The 20426-nt window shown below is 37.4% G+C and overlaps 1 protein-coding gene across 2 annotated transcripts; it reads left to right on the forward strand.

Moving 5' to 3' along the window:
• Nucleotides 1-361: 361 nt before the first annotated feature.
• Nucleotides 362-20244, forward strand: LOC131152651 (casein kinase II subunit alpha-2-like). Of its 2 annotated transcripts, XM_058104445.1 has the most exons (10): nt 362-1009; nt 6415-6544; nt 8670-8864; nt 12386-12543; nt 14261-14351; nt 14485-14550; nt 18618-18700; nt 18934-18997; nt 19095-19163; nt 19881-20244. In XM_058104445.1, exons 1-10 carry the CDS (start codon nt 714-716, stop codon nt 19938-19940), a joined length of 1212 nt encoding a protein of 403 aa, XP_057960428.1. In that variant the 5' UTR covers nt 362-713; the 3' UTR covers nt 19941-20244. The 2 variants fall into 2 exon arrangements, with proteins under 2 accessions (XP_057960428.1, XP_057960422.1); XM_058104439.1 differs by having other exon boundaries at nt 19095-20244.
• The last annotated feature ends 182 nt before the right edge of the window (nt 20245-20426 follow it).

Consider the following 20426-nt stretch of genomic DNA (forward strand, 5'->3'; position numbering starts at 1 on the left):
AATATTTTACCGCATGATTCAAACTTAATTTGGCTCATGGTGTTACTTTTGCAATCAATTTATTTATTATTCTATTTTTGGTGAAGTATCAAAATATATTAGTGTAGAAAATATTAAAGTACAACAAATGTGATCATAGAATGCAACAAATAGTTAGCGTCGAAAAATACAAGCAATAAGATAAGATATATAAAAGGTAGCAATTCAGTGCATAGTGGGGGGAATATCAAATAATTTTCTATTTCCCTTTAATTGAAACCATATGTAAAAGGAAAACGAATCTAATAATATTTATAAAAAAAAGATATGGAAGTTTCTTCCATCTAAAAGAGAAAAATGACTCTCCGCAAAAAAAAAAAATGGTGTTAGTCTTCAGCCCTCTCGTCATGATTAATAGTTAAAAAACTTTTATTTTCATAAAAAATAAATTATTTTTAAATATAATTTCTCAATCAAAAACAATTTTTTTTTTCCATTCAAAAGAAATTTTAAAATCATTGAGCAAATGAGCGTGGGTTTGTCTAACTGGCCTCCTTTGCGTTTGGTCCGAGCAATCAGACGGGAGGAGTAGTTCCTGACCGTTCGATGTTCAGAAGAATCGATCTCTACCCACTCAAAGTTCCGGACACGAAGACAACCCCAACCAGCTCTGAGCTTTTTCTCTGACGAGGCATGGCGTGGAGTGGGCGGTGGTGCACCGGAAGTGGCGGCACATGAAAGATGCGCACAACGCCCCACTCCTCCCCCGCTTCCTGCTAGTCTGCGCCCTCGTGGCGTTGCGTGCGCCCCTGGTCCAGCCTCCTAACCTACGCCCATCCTCCTCATTTCCCGCTCCAAACAACAAGAGCTTCGCAACCATCGTCGGAAGCAACAACACGACTGGTCTCGCGGGGATCCACGGTTCGAACCTCACAGTCGCTGTCATGTCGAAAGCTCGAGTCCATGCCGATGTCAATGTTCTTCGTCCCAAAGCGTACTGGGATTACGAGTCGCTCACCGTTCAGTGGGGGTAACTGTGAAAATTTCATTTCTAATTGTGTCATGCATTCGATTTTCTTCCATTATTGTTTGGCTGCTGAAAAAATGTAGGATAGGAAACTGAATTTTCCACGTTTAGATTTTTTGTTGTCTTCCACTATTGTTTGGCTGCTGAGAAAATCCCTCTCGTAGAATCCCGATCCGAACGAGGTGCAATGCTTAAGAAATAATAACATTAGCAATACTCCAACTTAAACAATACTAGAAAAAGTAAAATGCTGCAGAGATAAATTGCATAAGATTGTCTCTCTGTGGGAGAATTGGCAAAAGGCCTCTAACATGACACTTCCTATTTGTACTCCAACTTCAAGCGTTATTTTGATTTCCTTGATACTTGGTGCAACCCTTATCTTAATTTGACAAATATCCTAATCCTTGCTACAGATTATATCTAGTGCTGCTTTGCTCTTATCCTTGATTCCCTCAATTGCTCACCAAGTTTATAAGGCTTATGCTCTATCCTCATTTCGAAGTGCTCGACTTAGCTTACAAGGGATTCTCTTTTATTCATGCATCATACTAAGATATGTGGAATAGCTCCCCATTTTCTTTGTCAAGATACTTTCCTCAACACGAGGTGGTGTTCATTTGGCCTTAACAAGCCCCCATAATGTCTTAATTCCAAGGTGCCTTTTCCCTTGAAATGTTGATCACTAGTCACTATGTCATGCATCAAGCCTCATCTCTTTAATTTTCACGATAACCATGAGGCTTTCTATAAGTACTTTCATCTTCCACCTAAGCTTTACTGTTGTCAAAACCACACTCATAAACTACTACAAACATCTTTATCCATTTGATTGTTTCGACTCCCCCCTTTATTTAATATCATTGTTTCCTCCTCCAATTGTCGGAATCCCTGGTTCTATAGTCACCTTGAATGTTTGTTGCCTTATCTCCCACCAATTATTTGTTCTGTTATCTCTATAAATTACACCAATGATTAAAGACACATGATTGAACTACTCCAAACTTCTTTATCCATTTGATTGTTTCGACTCCCCCCCTTCATTTAATCTCATTGTTTCCTCCAATTGTCGGAATCCCTGGTTCTATAGTCACCTTGAATGTTTGTTTTCTTATCTCCCACCAATTATTTGTTCTTTTATCTCTATAGATTACACCAATGATTAAAGACACATGAGTTGCACAAACCCCTACAACAATTATGGCTTCTTGCCCTACCAACAAAAAAGTTGTTGACATTATTGATAAGTTAGCCTCATATGTGCTTGCAAACTATTTTGCCTGGTACCCTGCAAGAAAATCCCACTATATTTTGATCCCACACGGAGATAGCTTTATTTTTTGTCTCACTAATGACATCAATGATGCTTTAAGTCTAACAACCACATCCCCAAGCACTATAAGGAAATATTGATGTTCTAGCATGATGAACTCAACATGAACTTGTGATGAGTAGGAATGCTCTATGTTCGTAGACGTATATTCAATCGCTCAACCCCATCAAAGCTTCAATATTTTCAACTTGTTGCAACCATCATGTTGCAACTTCTCCCTTCACCTAGCTTTACTAGGGACTTGAGTACATTTTATGAGATTAATGCCCAGTCCTTTATTTTCCAATTCGGCCACCTTTTACCCTCTTTATTGGATCTTTTGACATTATTTGCACTAAGAAGTAAGGAAGCTTGTGCAAATCTTATCATATCTTAGTTGTAGGGGAAACAAAACGGGTTTACAGGCCAGATCCGGACGGGTCGTAAATGGTTTGAGATTAAACATGTCACAACCATGAAAACTATTAAACGGGCGGGTCACGGGTTACCCGTTTAAAAAATATAATTTATTTATGTTAAAAAGTTTTAAATATTTCATATATATAAAAAAAAAAAACCGTAGGTTGATCTGAAGATGAACACATCCATACCAAATCAAATCAAATCAAGCAGCAGAGAAACCTTAACCACAATCTCATTCCCCACCCAGTCGGACCCCCACCTGCTCTTTTCATCATCCCGTAAATCCTCACCTTCGATTCCACCTTGTCCGCGCCGAGCACCGCCTGGAGCACTTGAACGATGCCCTTATCGTCGCAGGGGATCGACCTTTCGCCCATCGCTTCCAAATCACAAATTAGATGGTCAATTTCCTCCGGCATCCGGTTCCTTCCCATCACTACGACCAAACCAGTGTACAGAGAGAGGTCGGTACAGTACCAAGGCTCCGATCGGACGACGGAGAAAACTTCAGCGGCGAGGCTGCACTGGTTCTGCCAAAGGAGCTCCTTGAAGGCGGCGATGAGGTCAGATTTAACATGGCGGGGAAGCTCTTGGAGAGGATGTTGGGGACCTTCGCTGGATTGGATCTGTGGGCGCAATTTAGGGCTTGGATGGCGAGGATTGCTTCGGATTTGCCCTTCGCCCTTTTCCCCTTTTCATGATCTTCATCTGTTCAGCCTTCCTCTTCTCCTCCCTCCGAAGACCAATTCCTTGCCCATCACTCCAGTTACGCATCCACTATTACTTAATGGGTTATTGGGTTTAGGAGCCAAATAAACAGATCACCCGCCGGGTGACCCAACCCAAACCCAAGTTTGACCCATTTATAAACGGGCGGGTCATGGGTTGACCCGTTTATAAACGGGTTGACTTGCATAAACTTAAACCCATTTTAAACGGGCGGGTCACGGGTCACCCGTTGAGTTTCGATCTGTTTTGCCACCCCTACTTAGTTGCCCACCATCAACTAGGTTAATATCTCATACTCCCTTTTCTTGAAGCATAACATAGGGGGAAGTGGCTCACTTATGTCCTTCTAGGACACAACGCTTTCATTGTGACTGGTTGCACAAGTTTGTTTTTTGCACAGTCTCCATCAAGGTCATGAATACATATTTGAATGTGTCTACTTGTTTAGCAAAGAGAAGAAAGCTTGCCCTCTGTCCCCATGTCTTTGCTCATATGTTTATAGGACCATGAGACTTCGTGACCCTGACTGATATTGAGAAGCAATTCGGGAGCACTAGTGGTCCCATGTACGAGTGTGAGCTTAACATGATTCTATTGACAATGTCTTTATTGCATCTTGCTATGCTTACCCGCTTTGCAGTGTTACCTGAGGTCTCCTCTAGTTAAGGAAAATTGGTACTACGTTCACTGTGTGATGATAGAACCGACCAACCTTTTATGTATTTTCTTGTCTTAGACATGTGGGTGAGTGTGTTGCTCAAACAAAGACCTCAACTACCAAATTTATATAAAAGAGTGCAAAGAATAACAAATGTGGGTCGAAGTATACAATCCCTACTATTGTGCTAGCTAGTTCAACTTGGTGCAATGGTTACTGACATACGACATGAGCTGAAGTCTTGTTATGTTTTTTTGAGTCTTTAGCTATCGTTCAAGGACCATCCCCTTTGCAACAAACTTGGTGGACTAGATAGGCAGCCAAAATATTTGACCACTCCTTTGCAAACGTGTTTGGTCGGGTGACCATTAAGGCGAGGTGGCAAAAGAGGTTTGGCCAAAGAGGCCATTGATTAGCTAGTGAACTACCGTGGCTTCATCTTCCATGCCCGATAGCTTTCCACCACCAATAAAACACAAAGTAGATATCATGACCGAAACTATTCTTCATTTCCAATATGTCTTTAATAGTACTTACGATCCCAGTACAAAGCATACATGGAGGACCTGAAGGAAGGAGCTTTACAGAAGGCATGATTTCATTTACCGAATTAAGTTTTCTCAGTTGTTACTTGAACACCTTGGTGCAACTTTTGATGAGGTGTAGATCTGGCCAAGTTTCCATTCATCAAACACAGCGTTTTGCCTCAGAACATGTCCCAAACGTATTTGGGCATGTCCAATCGCATCCAAAACATAAAAAATTAACACCATCAGCAAAACATCAGAGCCATCTCCACCAATCCCTCAACCTTGTGTTTCTAGTCATTCACACTCATTCCATGCTCCGTTAGGCGTGCTAACAAGAATGTTTACCAAAAAGCAAACTCATTTTTAAATAAATGAAGGAAAATGATGAAATTGAGGGACTTTGGGTAAGGTGACTAAGGTCACCCCAATTAGGAACGTAAGCAAGGCACTGGTTGGATTAATAATTGATTTTGATTGAATCATGATCCAAAATAGGTCTAGCTCTTTGTTCTACCAAAGAGGATTTCTTATCCTCCTTTCATCGCAAATATTATTTTTAGTAATAGATTTGTTTTGTTATCTAAAAAATATAAAGAGATACAATGCTAAAGAAATAATAACATTAGAAGCAACAACACTAGCAATATTGGAACCTAAAGAATACTAGAGGAATTAAAATGCTAGAAAGGTAAATAAAAACGATCTCTCTATTGGAGAATTGGCAAAAGGCCTCTAACATGACACTTCTATTTATACTTTAATGCATCCTTTGGATTTCCTTGAACCTTGGCTTGATCCTTATCTTAATTACCCAGAATCCTGATCCTTGCTATTGATAACCTCTAATCCCACCTTGCTCTTATCCTTTCCCTTATCCACTCTGCAAACCTTATCAACTGCTCGACCGAAATTTTAGGGGATTACTCCCTATCCGCACTTCAAACTGCTCAGCGGCGCTTACTGGAGATCCTCTCTTATCCATGCCTTATACTGAGATGTGTGGTCAACTATACAGGGAATAGCTCCCTTTTTCAGTCAAGCCCTTTTCCTTTGCTTGATTTGTGGTGGGTGTTGATCTGGCATTAACATTTTATTTTATTTTATCTTTTTATTTTCTTGCTTTTCTTCGCAACTAAATGGAGGCTTTGACATTAAACAAGGAAACTTGATTGGATATAAGAATGACATTGGAGTGTAAAGAGAGGTAGGGGGGAGGATCTCAATGTTTTGATAATTGAAAATGAACTGCTGTGTAAGATCTTCACCTAATAAGCTAACAGCAACTAGAAGTTCTCGAGGATAGCTACAATCACTTTGTTTTTTGAGTAGCTTTCTGTGTCTATTACGCTTAAATCAAAAGTTGGCTTCTAGTGCTCCTAGGAAAGCTGTTTTGACTGTCCTTTGATTCTTTTATTGATGAACATTCTAACTAAAATCATGCTGTAGCTCCACCATGTTTCTTATCCTAAAAAACAATGTAGCTTCACCATGCTTTTAGATTTCAAAAAATTCTTAGAACCCAATTAATTGTTGTTGACATGAGTATTGGCTTAAATAATTTGAATGTTTAACATGTGGTGCCGGCTATATCCTGTTGATGCCAATGCTTCTTCTCATATGAATCTATTATCTCACAATATTAACCTCATTACAGTTAGACTAGTGAACCTACAACTGGCTGTTCTCTTACAATTTTTGCAATTCCAAAAACATGATTTTTAAGGTGTAATTTAACTTTTTACTTCCTTTCTCTCAGAGATCAGGATGGCTATGAGGTTGTTCGGAAAGTTGGAAGGGGAAAATACAGTGAAGTTTTTGAAGGCATAAATGTCAACAACAATGAACGGTGCATAATCAAGATTCTGAAGCCTGTTAAGAAAAAAAAGGTGAAGTTTAATGACTCAAATCTGTGAGGACTATAGTATGAATGAAGGTGATTGCTTTGTATAAATTTATTTATAGGAATTGGCATGTCATTTGTTGGGTTTACACAAATATTCCATGTAATTTTTGGTTTAAAAAACAATTTTTCTATGGAATGAGGATCTATCCAAAAAAAAAAATTTCTATGAAATGAGTGTACTAATCATGTTAAGGCATGGCAATAGAGGTCCTATGTGAATTAGAGGAAGAGGCATAATTGATAAAGAGAGTTGATACCGGAATGAGGCCGTCCAAAAGGTAGTTTAGACACACACACACACAAAACAAAAACTTGGAAAAATATAGATAAGCAAGAAATGAACCCAAACATTGTCGACGAATCTGTATGATGACCTTTACCCTAGGATAGACACTGAAGATGAAGGGGGACATGTACAAACAGAATAGGATTAAAGAAAGAAAATGTAGAGATCTAAATAATAGTAATTAAACCTATAAATAGTGAGGACGATAGTGTGTTCTTAAAAGAAGAAGATTTAAATGAATTGTTTTAATAAGCTTATTTATTGAAAACCAAGTAAAAGGCCTAAAGGTCTTAAACTTAGGGTTGACTAGAAAGGACAAGGCCAAACACTTAAATGCACTTGGTGGATTAGTGTTTGAAGTTAAATATGCATTAAAAGATGAGCAAAAAAGGACACAATTGCATCAGTTTTGATGTTATTAGGAGGAGATGAGGCAGCATGATCGACTAGTTTATTTAATAAATTTATGTAATACCAAGAGAATGGTGTACAAGCGCTTTGTTTATGTTTAATATAAAAATAAGACCTTTAATATTTAATATATAAAAATAAAGGATATATTCAATCATAAATTAAACTTATTGTGAATATATAATTAAGCAGATTACTAGATTCTTGTAAATTCTTTTTTTGATTTGTTTACCCCATGTACACTCCTTGTGTACTTGGTGTTCATTTTTGATATCAATAAACTTATTACTTATTAAAAAATAATTAAGCAGAGCTTGTGAATGCTAAAATTTTATGGAGAAGAAAAGGAAAATCTTGTAAGTTCTATTGACCTAGAGAAAGCTTTTGATAGGGTACTTTGGAAGTAGCATGTGAATTTGAACTAGATATGTGAGACTGAGTGATGTATAGTCTTAGGATCATAAAGAAAATTCCGGAAATTTCCAATCACAATAGGTCTACAGCTACTGATGACTTTGAGTTATTAACTTTTTGCTTTAATTATGAATGGATTTACTCAACGTATTCAAGATGAATTTTTATGTTTTATGGTGTTTGTAGATGATAATCATGATATTTTGATAGAATATAGGTGACAGGAGGAATTGAGTCTAATTTGGAACAGGGCAAGGCTTTAGAATCTACAGCCTAGAGGCTTGAAGATAAGCAAAATATGGATATTCTGGAGCAATTAAAGTAGAAGAAAAAATTATAGGATACCTGTAAGAGTCATAAGACTAGCTATGCTATATGGTTTAAAACATTGGACAACTAAAAACAACTTGAGCAAAAAACTAGTGTAGTCAAAATGAGAATGGGTAGTGTTACTATAAAAGATAAAGAAATGAATGCATCTATTGCAAGTTAGAAGCGGTGCCTTCGGGGAAAACAAGGGGGAAAAGCCTTCAAAATGTTTTGGGCATTTATGTTGTAAACCAGTGCACCAATGAGAGAGAGTGATTTTTTTTTTATAGGAGGAGGAAAGAGGATGTTTTTCCTTTTTTTAGTTACCCTTGGACTGAAGTAGCAAAGAAGGATTTGACTGACCCTCGGGTCTAGGATGGTGTCCTACATTGAGCAAAATGACATAGAGAGAATTCATATAATTGACCCGACATAATGGGATCTAAGGTGGTGGTTCTGGTGGTGGCAGTTGTTGCTGTTGTAGTAAATCTAACTGGTTGATGCTCTTATGGAGTACATGAGCAGTCTTGCACTTCGCATGGAGAAGTAATGTTTTTTCACCCATTATTTGGTCACTTCAAGTATTTTATTGCACAGTTTGATATTCACATTGTATCACAGGATTGTAAATTTTTCTGAGATTAGCTGATTGGCCTTGAATGTAATACATTATTGATTTTTAGCGCAGATAAAGAGGGAGATAAAAATACTTCAAAACCTTTGTGGTGGCCCCAATATTGTCAAGCTTCTCGATATTGTTAGAGATCAGCACTCAAAAACTCCTAGCTTGATATTTGAGTACGTGAACAGTACGGACTTCAAAGTTTTGTACCCCACGTTGACTGATTATGACATACGTTATTACATGTATGAACTTCTGAAGGTAATTTGCATTGGGGTTTTTACTTTATGTTACTTGTTTTCCCTGTTTATTCCCTTTTTTGTTTATCTTATTCAACTTAATGAACTATGCTCAGTTATAAAACTTTTCTGAACCTCGAAGTGTGCTTGAGGTACATCCATTTGTTTTCAGATTTTTTTTAGAAACTTTACTTCTCAAAAAGGATGCTAAAATGTAGTGGGTGAAATTCAATTGCTAAGAAACATTTGGGAAAAGTGGAAAAAAAAAAAAAAAGTTCTCATGTTCCACTTGAAGACAGTGTTCTAGATGTGATATTGATCTCGTTGTTTGAAATTTCTGAAAAATTATTATCTGCTCACAATTTTGGCCATAAAGAACAACAGTGGAGTTCTTATTAATAGTGCAACTTTTATAAACTTCTGCTAAAATAGTAATGGCTTTAGGGCCACAGGTGCTTAGGCATCCTTCTTTTTTCTGACTGGCTCAATACTTAGCATGATCTGATCTCTCTGCAGTATCTTCTGTTATAATTAACCACTCTTTATTCGCCATGCGAATTTGTTTTGGGTAAGGGCTGTAATATCTGTTTTTGGAAAGACCTTTGGCTGGGAATGTTGTTCCGTCCACCTCTTTTCCTTGCTTATTTCATTTGAGCTCAGGGCAAAATGATCCTGTTTCTTCTTTTAGTGTAGACCTGGGCAGACCTCCTTCTTGGGATTTTCACTTTAGGAGAGCCTTGAATGATAGGGAAACTATTGAATTATCTTCTTTGTTGGTTATGTTGAATAATTGTTGGGTATCTTTCGAAGATGATAGTCGATCTTGGTTTTTGGATTCTTTGGGTATTTTTTCTTGTAAATCTTTCTACGAATTCTTGGTTGGTGCCAATTTCTCCTTTCCACTCTACAAAATAATCTGGAAGGTCAAAATTCCCCCTAAAATCAAAGTGTTTCCTTGGTTGGTTGTGCTTAATAGGATGAATACTAATGACTTGCTGCAGATGAAGAGACCTTTAAAGGCTCTCTCTCCTGATATATGTATGCTTTGTTTTGATTGTTCATAATCTGTTTCACATCTTTTCTTGCATTTCGATTTTGCATGGAAGGTTTGGAGCAAGCTATTCAATTATTTTGGAGAAAGCTGGGTTTGTCCTAGAACAGTGGAGGAGTTCTTGGCAATATCTTTTGTGGGTTTTGGGTGGTAGAAGGAAGGAATTGCAGTATGGAATTGCGCTTGTTTGCAGTTTTCTGGGGCTTGTGGAAGGAACATAACTTGCGTATTTTTTCAGGGAAGAAGTTACCATATTAATTGGTGTGGGAAAAGGTTGTTTTTATGGCTTCTTTATGGTGTGTGGGCAATGGAAATTCAAGGGGATGTGTATTTCAGATGTTCAGTGTGATTGGCAAGTCTCTTCTTAGGGTGTGCTGATTTTCATTTGCTGTATTTTATTTTATGTGTTTTTATTTATTTTTGTTTTTTTCTGAGGATTCTCAGATTTTGTTAAGGAGATGTCTTCTCTCCTGATTGTACATTCTTCCTATATCTAAATGAATTTATTTTTCTATCAAGGAAAAAAAAAAGGACATCCTGTTCATCACCACCCTATGCATGGTTTGGTTGATTAAATAGTGTCCCTGAGGAATAGGAATATATATACATGCATGTATGATCATATATGGGGTGTTCTCTTTAAATTTCAGAACTGGCCTTTGTTGCATGATATTATATTTCCTGTTCCAGTTTTTTTTTAGGAAAAGCTTGTTTCTCCTTGGGATATTTTGGTTTGAGATATATTTTTTTCTCATGACAGTAGGGAAATGATGGAGAAAACGTATTAAAAACTACAAAGGTTCCCTTTGTCCCTTGCAAAACGACTCTCTCATCCTCACTCCAAATCAATCATGGCAGTGCGAACAGTAGATGTTAAGGCGTTCGGCGCAGATCAAAGGTAAATCCTTCGATCTGAGTTTGGAGGATGGGAGACCCCTTCATTGTGTGTGTTCGAGAACAACATATCTTGAAATAGGTCGGTTAAACTCTAGGAGGCAGCTTCTTGGGTTGCCGATGGTTTATCAACCTTCGTTCGGCTGGAAAGGTGATCCAGAAACGTTCATAAGGGAAGTCTTTTATGCTGGATGGCAATTAGGTGGATAAGGGTGGGGAAGTTTTCGGAGCTAGGGCTGAGGGAGAAAGGGAAGAACTTTTGGGTTTTTATTCCTGGAGGTGTAAATGGTAATGGATGGCGAAGATTTACAAATGAGTTATGCGAGTTCATGAAGGAGTTTCACTTTGGTCTTGAAGAAGCAGGTGCAGAAAGCTCTTCAACTCCCAGGTCGTGGAGTAAGGTCGTGCTGGAATGGAAGTTAGAAAGGGTCGTATGCAATCAGAGAATGTCTTTGGTGTGGGGAAGATTTGCAAGTGAAGAAATCTGGAGTGATGGTTCCAGATAACATTGCAGCTTGTCCAGAAGAGAACATCCATGAGGCGAAAACGCATAGGGCTCCGGTGGTTGCTTCGAGTGTCACAGTGGCTGCTAGGGTTGCAATCTGGGAAGATGAGGGCACAAAGGATGGACTGGGACAGCTAGTTCTCATCTTGTATTTGAGACAGGTATATGAGAAAGGATGGTTTTCTTTATTAACAAATTTGGGCCATTTAATAGAACAGGCCCAAGGCTTAAATAATAATGCTTTGGGCCTTTCTTTGAGTTCAAAAGAGGGTTCTCCTCAACTGAGGATTTCTCAGTTGGATCTTGCATCCAAGAGGTTCCATTGTGAGTATGGGTGACCAGGCCCTTCCATGTCCGATCCTACCAGTGAACAGGTCCATACCTTTGGACTCAATTCACAGAAGCCAGAAAAGGGGACGGTGGCATTCAGACAGTTCTTGACGAAGTCCAAGTCCTCTCTCCAGTTCTACAAGACAAACATAGAGTGGATAAAACATTCAGTGTGTAATCAGGACTTATTTAGCTTGGTTTCTAAAATAATAGTGATGATATAAGTGAGTTTGAGTGTGATGGGGGTTTGCTGTTGGATGAGATTCGGGAACAATATGGATATGTTTTTTAGTCCTGTGATGATCTTGGGGACCTGTCATATGTTCATCCAGCAACATTGGAAGGATTGGAGGGTGTTTCTATTTTTGATAATAATGGGTTGGATAATAAAATGCAGTGCAATGATGGTATTTTTCCTACACTAGAGGAGGTGTTCCTAGGAAGGATTTAGGGAAATGAAGGAGGTTCTATTTTTCCTACACTAGAGGAGGTGTTATGATGGAGGTTCTTTTCCCAAACTTGAATATTTGAGGAATTCTTTGTATAACTATAGCTATATGCTGCTCCCTTTTGTTATTTTTTGAAGTAATATATGGCTTCATGTATTTACTATATCCTCTGGTAGATTATAAGATTTTTTATAGCACTTGATACTTTAATTTGCATGTGAAGACTATTAACATCTGTAAATAATCTGAATTACAGGGAACTGCACCTTCTTGCCTTTAACTTTGTTTTTTTTTCTTTTTTTTTTTGGTTGCAGGCATTGGATTACTGCCACTCTCAAGGAATAATGCACAGAGATGTCAAGCCCCACAATGTCATGATAGATCATGAATTGAGAAAACTTCGCTTGATAGACTGGGGTCTTGCTGAATTCTACCATCCTGGCAAGGAATATAATGTTCGTGTGGCCTCAAGGTAAATACTCTTGACATCACTAATTATTTTACCTTTTGATTCTCAGCACTTAGTCAACTCTCAAGATTTTCTGATAGTTTTAGACTTTAGACTCTTGAGTGTGCAATTTTTGGAAACTAAACACTGCAGGCATTTTAAGTTTTTTTATTTTCCCTTGATTTAGTCTAAAACTAAATCATTGGTGTGAAATATTTAGAAACAACCATAATTTGATTAATTTCTAAACTGTTTATTATTTTAAATAATATTATGCACATGTTTTAAGTATTCAAATGCTTGTCATTTGATGTATGCTTGCACTTGTCCTACACTTGTTTGGGAACTTGGAAAGTTGATCGTATTTACACACGTTTGTATCCCATGCATTGTGTGTGTCGTTATGGAACCATGTTTTGTTCATAAATCAAAGCACAAATGCACACGCGCGTACATATATGAAAGAGGGTGATCCTTCACCCAATGATAAGGGTGTTGCCCCCAAACTTTAATGTCAAAAATTCAAGTCACGGAAACAATCTCTCTAAGTATGTAGGTTAGATTGCGTGCATCATGCCACCCTAGATCGCAATGGTGTGGGAGCTTTGTGCGCTGCTGCATTGGTTGTTATGTTTTTGAAAGTGAGCCTTGATCCAATGGCAAGGGTGTTACACTCAAACCAGAAGGTCATAGGTTCAATTCATGGAAACGGTCTCGCCAGTAGAGAGGTAAGGTTGCATATGTCATGCCCTCCCCAAACCCTGGAGTCTGGACACGGCATGGGAGATTTGTGTGCTAGGTGTTGCATTTCCTTTTAGATATATATCGATAGTTAACTGGGGAAGGGGATATTGGGGTCTAAACCTGTCCAATTGTAGGATAAGATGAGCGCTTACCACTGAGCCATCCTTGTCCTCATTCCTACTTCAATAATTTACTGGGCATCAAAGGTGATTAATATAGTTGTTGTTTTCACCTTGACTATCAAGACAAATGGATAGTTAGTTTGCAGAAATTTTTTCAGCACAAACTTTTTTTTTTATTTTTTATTTTTGGGAGGAGGTGTTGAAGGTGAAATTTTTCTAGCACAATATGTCTCATATTTTTATGAATAAGACAACTTATCCTGGAAGGGAAATTAGTACTCAGTACCTAGAGCATGGGTCTTGTGCTAACGTGGTGGGTATGTGATGTGGCTTGAGTGCCTATGTAATTTGCAAATCCAAAATGAAAAAAGATATCAATGACCAAGAGCATGGACCTTGTGCTCAGTTGGTGGGTATGTGTTGTGTCTTGGGTGCCTGTGCAATTTGCAAATCCAAAACAAGAAAGAGATAATAGTTACCAAAACCTGCAAAGACATCTGCCACCCCAGTTGCTTGTTACTTGTTAGATACATGAGAATGCCTCATTAGCCTAAAATTTATAACTTAGATTTTTCCAACATAATCTTTCCTTCACTTTTTATTAGAAAAATATAATTTACGTGCTCCATGAAGCATGTGGACACATGCGCAGCTGGATTGTGGTCTCACTCTGAGGTTTTTGGTTAAAATGTTCAACACCCTTATTAGCTTGCCTGGCACATGACACTTGCTTTGCATCTGTAGCTCATAAGACCCTATGATCTAATTTGCAAGACTCCACTTAGGATTTTATTTGCTTTAATAAGAATCCTTATTGGTATTTGGTGGTCGAATTTGTAGACTTTCATCAAATGATTCCTTTTCTTGTTACTCAGGTACTTCAAGGGGCCTGAGCTTCTTGTTGATTTGCAAGACTATGACTATTCTTTGGACCTGTGGAGCCTTGGCTGTATGTTTGCAGGAATGGTGAGAGTAACAACTGGAAATTTCCACTTAGGATACCTGTGGCAATACGTCACAGGAATTGCCATGCATTATGTGTCCTTTTCTTTCATTAATGCAGTTCACATACTCATTATGCTTGATATTCTTTGAATAGATATTTCGCAAGGAACCATTCTTCTATGGCCACGACAATCACGATCAGCTTGTCAAAATAGCAAAGGTAAGTATGTATTATGGTGTTTAGCGAAATGATCATTACCTAAGAATTTTGCTTATATTCCTGCTTTTTTCTATTATGTATCTTGACCATCCCAGTCATTTAGAGTGCAAGAAATTTTTTATGGTGAAAATTATTGGCACATGTTATTTATAATTTTTTTAAAAAAAATAAAGGTTAAAGTTGTTTGGTGGTTTTTATGTAAATACTAGTGTAGGGTTATTTTTCAGAGATAGTTTTTCCTTAGGTTAAAAAGGGGAGTATGACTCCTCAGTCATATTGATGTTTCCTAGTGCTAGAGTAAGAATAGTGTAGGAAGCTTTTTAGGGGAGGGTGAATGTTCATCAACTTGTAAAACTCACTAGCTATTGTAAACTTGTTTAGCCTACTTGCCTCCCTCACTAGACACACATTGTTAATGGAGGTGTTAATAATGAATTATGTTGCTTCAATGTTTACTGCTTAAGTGTCATTGCTTTCATAAGTTGCTTATTGCTTCTGGTTATATTTGCTTGAATGACAGTGAAAGTTTTTTGTTGGTGAATTGTGGTAAATGCTAGGCTGGCTTGTTAAACAAAAGTGCTTTAGCTGTGCGCTGCACGGTCCTTTAACAAAGGTGTGAAATATTCGGTCTGTGACACTGAACATCTTGGGCCAAGTTCGTCTTGGGCCGTAACTTCACAGTTCTCTTATGATGCACTTCTTTGTAGAATCATAGACTAGTATATTGCTTTTAGCAGGAGCATTTTTCTACGTATGCTAGCTGAGACTGTTTCAAATCTAAATTAACTCTTTTTTGTGTCACATTGGATGTGAAATGAAATGCATTATATCAAAAAAAAAAAAAATGGAAAAGATGAAATCTGGACAATTATGGCTAACTATGATGTCTGCATCCTCATTTTCTCATAAAGTAAATGATTAGCAGTTACCTGCTAAATTCCATTGCTTTAGAAAGCATTTTATTTCCATATATAAACACCTCTTAAAAGGTATTAATGCCAGTTGCCAGAGTCTTTATATCCTGTTGCTTTGGAACTGCAACCCTTTCAGGAATGTGACAAACAACTATATTGAGGATAAAGGTCTGAAAAAGCCAATTGCTACTAGAATGCTTACGAAAGTTTCTTATCTCCTCTTTTCAGACGATACTATCATTTTTTGTGAAGATTACCTACTTCATACCCTCAACCTCTAATGCATTTTGTTAGGGTTTGAGGCTGTCTCAGGTTTGTTTGATGGGGAATGGCTAAACAACCCATATGTTCGGGAGGTTTGGGGTTGAAATCCCTCCTCACTTTTAATAGAGCCCTGCTTGAGAAATGGTTGTGGAGATTCATGAAGGAGAAAGACCACTTTGGTGGGAAATCATAGATTCTAAATATGAGCTCTAGCATCATGGTTGGATAACACAAGAGTAGGGGATCCCATGGAGCAGGAATTTGGAAGTCCATTAGGAAAGGTTGGGATACTTTTTTCCAATATGTGAGATTTCAAGTGGGAAATGGGGCCAACGTTTACTTTTGGCATGATGTGTGGTGTGACAATAGTACTTCTAGAGCTTCCTTCCATCTAAAATTTGGCTTGTGATAAAGATGCCCTAGTTAGTCATCATCTCCAAATCAGTGATCAGGGACTTTTTGGAATGTTCCTTTTACTAGGAATGTGGTAGATTGGGAACTTCATGCACTCGCTGACTTTTACAGCAATCTGTATAGTTTTCAATACCAAAGCATCCCCAATGAACCAAAATGGACTTTACACAAAAATGGTGTTTACACTGTTAAATCTTTCTACAAGAAGCTCTCTCCAGTCTCCAATGGGAACAAATTGCAACAACTCCCCTTGGATTCATATTTGGATAGCCGCTAAGGTTGCCTTTTTTGTTTGAGAGTCTACACATGGAAATATTTTAACCCTAAACAATCTACGGAAAAGGAGGCTTAAAGTTACAAATAGCTGTTTTCTTTCTTTGGCTGATGCAGAATCGGTCAACCACATTTTTCTCCACTGCCTCTTGACAAGGAATTTTTGGAACATGGCCCTGTCCTTGACTAGATATCAGTGGGTTACTGCAAATTCCGTAGGAGGGGAGATTTTGGCTTGGAAAGGAATCAGAGCCACCAAGGAGAAGCGGAAGGCTTTGAATCGCATCCCTCGTGGCATATTTTGTTGTTCTCGGAAAGAAAGAAATAAGAAAGTGATGCAGGGGCGGCATCAAGGTTCTGCAGCCATGGAGAAATTAGAAGAGAAGAAGGAAGGGGAAGGGAGGAGAGAGGAGATACCAAGGGGAAAACTCATGTTCACTTCAATTCAAATTCATCAACAACTAACTACAACTTGACTTTCACACGCTATTTATAAGAAAGCCTCTTTACGTGAAATTACACAAACTCCTAAAACTACGTTGCATTACAAATATGCCCCTATTTTACACAAATATTACAAAGAAGCCCACAAAATACACATAATACTGTACTAATTAAACTAAATACATAAGAAACTACTAATTAAACCCAATAATTATAATCCAATTCTTCTTAAGTAGTCTCCAACATGGATCTTCCCAAGGTCTTGCTTCTTGTCCTACATCCGAAAGCCTTCAAAGATAGAAATATACCCTTTAAGATTTGCAAAGAGCAATAGATTGCTGCTGTTTCCGGCTGGCATAGTTTCAAATGGTGAATGATCATAATGTAATTCTTTTTGTTTGTGACACTCTGCAGAGTGGTTGATGTTTTGTACTACAGGGTGGCCCTTGATGCCCAGCTATAGAAGTTTTTATTTACCAATAATAATAAGAAAGAATATGTTGTGCAAAACTATGTTGTAATTTTTTGGCTTAAATTGACCTGCTGCGAAGCATGAGTATTTTTTCCAGTGGTACTTTAATATCCAGAATTCACTTTTTTAGATTAATCATTCATCTTTTAGGCGTAGTTTTTAATTAGAATAAAAAAAAACCATGTGAAATTTAAAATATAACTAAAATAAAAAAACCATTTTTCTTTTAAAATTGAGAAAGAAAAGTCATTCAAAAACTACTTTTGCTATTTTCCAATTGTGATGTATAATAATATTGCTCTTGAAGCACTAAAAACTGAGTTTTGAAATATAATAATCAAACTGATTGGTAATTGTCATGTATAATAATATTGTCTTTTTGCCCCTTACTCCCTCATTTGGAAAGCTAAAGTTCCCTCTAAGTTTAAGGCCTTCTGTAGACAGCAATCTTGAAAAAATAAACACCAATAATTTGCTTCGGAAACGTAGATTATACAAGGCTGTATCACCTGATGTGTGTGTCCTTTGCTTCAAGAGTGATGAGACTTATTCTCACTTGTTCTTCCATTGTCACTTCTCTTGGCCCCTCTGGAATAAATTGTTTGGTATTTTCAGAGAGAATTGGGTTTTCCCTTCCTCCATGGGTGAGTTTTGCTCTTTGACTTTTAAAAGGTTCAGAAAGTTTAAGGGAGAAGGCATTGTGGCAGTGTTCAATTATGACTATCTTTGGTGTACTTGGTTAGAGAGAAATGCTTGAATTTTTAAGAATTTAAACACTCTTCTTAACTTGCTTTGGATTAGAGTGGTGTTCCTAGCGTCGCTGTGGGCTTTAGTGAATGGCTTCCTTCGCTGTCTTCCTGTGGCAGATTTACAGCAGGTGTCTTTTTTTAAGAAAGCTGACTTGTTATCTTTGTTTTCTGGAGTTTTTATTTTGCTCTTTTCTTTTGTTTTGGCAGATGTCTTATCCTTCTTTTTTCTCTTTCTTTTTCATGTTGCAATATTTTCCTCTCTAAATTTTTTTTTTTGTTTGTATATATAATTAACTAAAATAATTATTAAATAAATTATATTTTTTATTACAGTATTTTTAATTTTTATTTTATATTTTCATTATTTTAATCTTTTTTTTTTTTTAATTGTTACTTGATTCAAGGACAAAAATGAGCATTTGTTTCGGACTGACTTGGGAAACCTTAGGGTTTGCATAGAATTTCTGAAAGCTGACCTTAAGTCGATTGGTTGCCACTTGCCACATTATCATGATCTGATGTAAGATGTTATTTCAGGTACTAGGCACAGATGAGTTGACTGCATACTTGAATAAATATGGATTGGAGCTTGATCCTCAACTTGATGCCCTTGTAGGGAGGTATGTTTAAACAGAATTTCTCCTTCAATGCACAATTCATTAATCAGCACATTTGGTTATTACCATAAAGCATGGCCTTCTAATGGAGCATCTAAGGTGGCAACTGCTTCCAACTTTTCATCCTTCAAACTGCTGCAGCTCACCTATGTGATTGAAGTTTCTCCTTGGCTCCATTACGTAAATTGATTGTGGGGAACAATGTACATTGACGATTTGGTTCATTTTTCCTCTAGGCACAGCAGGAAACCCTGGTCCAAATTTATTCATGCAGATAATCATCACCTGGTTTCTCAAGAGGTCATTATTATTAAGAGCTTCTGAAAGATTTTTTATTTTTTGGCTTATTCCACAGAGCAATGATCATACAGTTGTTATTGACTTTATTTTTATTCAGGCCATTGATTTTCTTGATAAGCTTCTGCGTTATGATCATCTGGAAAGGCTTACAGCAAGAGAAGCAATGGTAATCCTCTATGGGCTAATTTTCTGCACTTGGGTTCCTGTACTATTGTTATCTTTGATAATGACTCTTATTTTATTATGCTAATTTTTCCCTTCTATTTTCTATTTCTTAATGACTGACTAAAGGGTAATTCTACATGAAGTACCACTTTTTCCATACACTAGGAGATTTTACTATGTGCATTATTAGTGGCAAATCATCTTCCCCTGATACACCCCCTATGTGCACCCCAAAACGAGAGAAAAGCAGAGGGTAGGGGAAGAAATCTATTGACCCAGCCACCAACAAACAATTAGAAGAAACATTTGGGTACTGGGTTGGTCAGTAGCTGTTCTATGTCTCCCTAGATTTAAGTGTTGCAGCACCCGCAATTTACATCTCTGCCATTTGTCGACACATTTCTTTTGTACTTGGGCTTAAAATCTTATTACATCATAATTTTCCAATAAACTCATGCTAATTGGAAGTTTGCACATCGGGCTGGGGTTTGAACAAGGGATTTATGGCAATGGACCAGTTTTCTGAAAGCCAACTAATTATAGTGGTGATAAGTTACCCTCATTGCAAATATCCCCTCAAAATCCTGAACTTGATAAAAATATTTTTAATGCAAGCTGTTCCGTTTATAATAATAATAATAATAATAATAACAAACACTTGGCTTGCGATGGGGCGCATTAACTAGTTTTTCCCACGCTTGTGTGTTTTTTGCTTCAGGCCCATCCATATTTTCTTCAAGTAAGAGCTGCCGAGAGTAGCAGGATGCGGACGCAGTAGCCTGTTAACCTGTATTCTCATACATAAAATCAGTTGTCTTCGCTTGATAATGTAGCATCTTTGCAATTATTCACATACTACAGCATAAAACATTGAGGCTGCCCTACAATGGTTGTGTTGATATTCTCATTTAAATTGATGTGTTTCTTTGTGCCTCTTCTATCTTTTTGAAAGATGCATATTGTTTTTTCTCTTGGCTTTCATATGAAATTTTTAATGGAGAAAGTGGATCCTCCAAATTTATTATGTATACTTTAGATTTTTTTAAATTTGAGTCATTCAACTATTTTTAAATAGTTTCAAATGCTGCATTATCTCTTTATTTGTAAGAACGAGAGAGAGTTGGTGGTAAAACTGCTGAGGATTTCAAATAAATTTGTCATCAAGAAGCCTTTGATTAGGGTAGCACATGAAGTTTGGGTTGCAATATGTTCATTTTTGTCAACAAATTGTGCTTTGATTTCCATCCACACGGCTTAATGTCTC

This window comes from Malania oleifera, chromosome 1, assembly GCF_029873635.1.
Source record: "Malania oleifera isolate guangnan ecotype guangnan chromosome 1, ASM2987363v1, whole genome shotgun sequence".
Lineage (NCBI taxonomy): Eukaryota > Viridiplantae > Streptophyta > Magnoliopsida > Santalales > Ximeniaceae > Malania > Malania oleifera.

Bases quoted from the DNA above. Each gene is read 5' to 3' on its own strand.
- LOC131152651 (XM_058104439.1), top strand. From the start codon at position 714: ATGAAAGATGCGCACAACGCCCCACTCCTCCCCCGCTTCCTGCTAGTC. The intron at 1,010-6,414 runs GTAACTGTGAAA...CCTTTCTCTCAG, and splicing joins TCGCTCACCGTTCAGTGGGG to AGATCAGGATGGCTATGAGG. The intron at 18,701-18,933 runs GTATGTTTAAAC...TTTTTCCTCTAG, and splicing joins CTTGATGCCCTTGTAGGGAG to GCACAGCAGGAAACCCTGGT.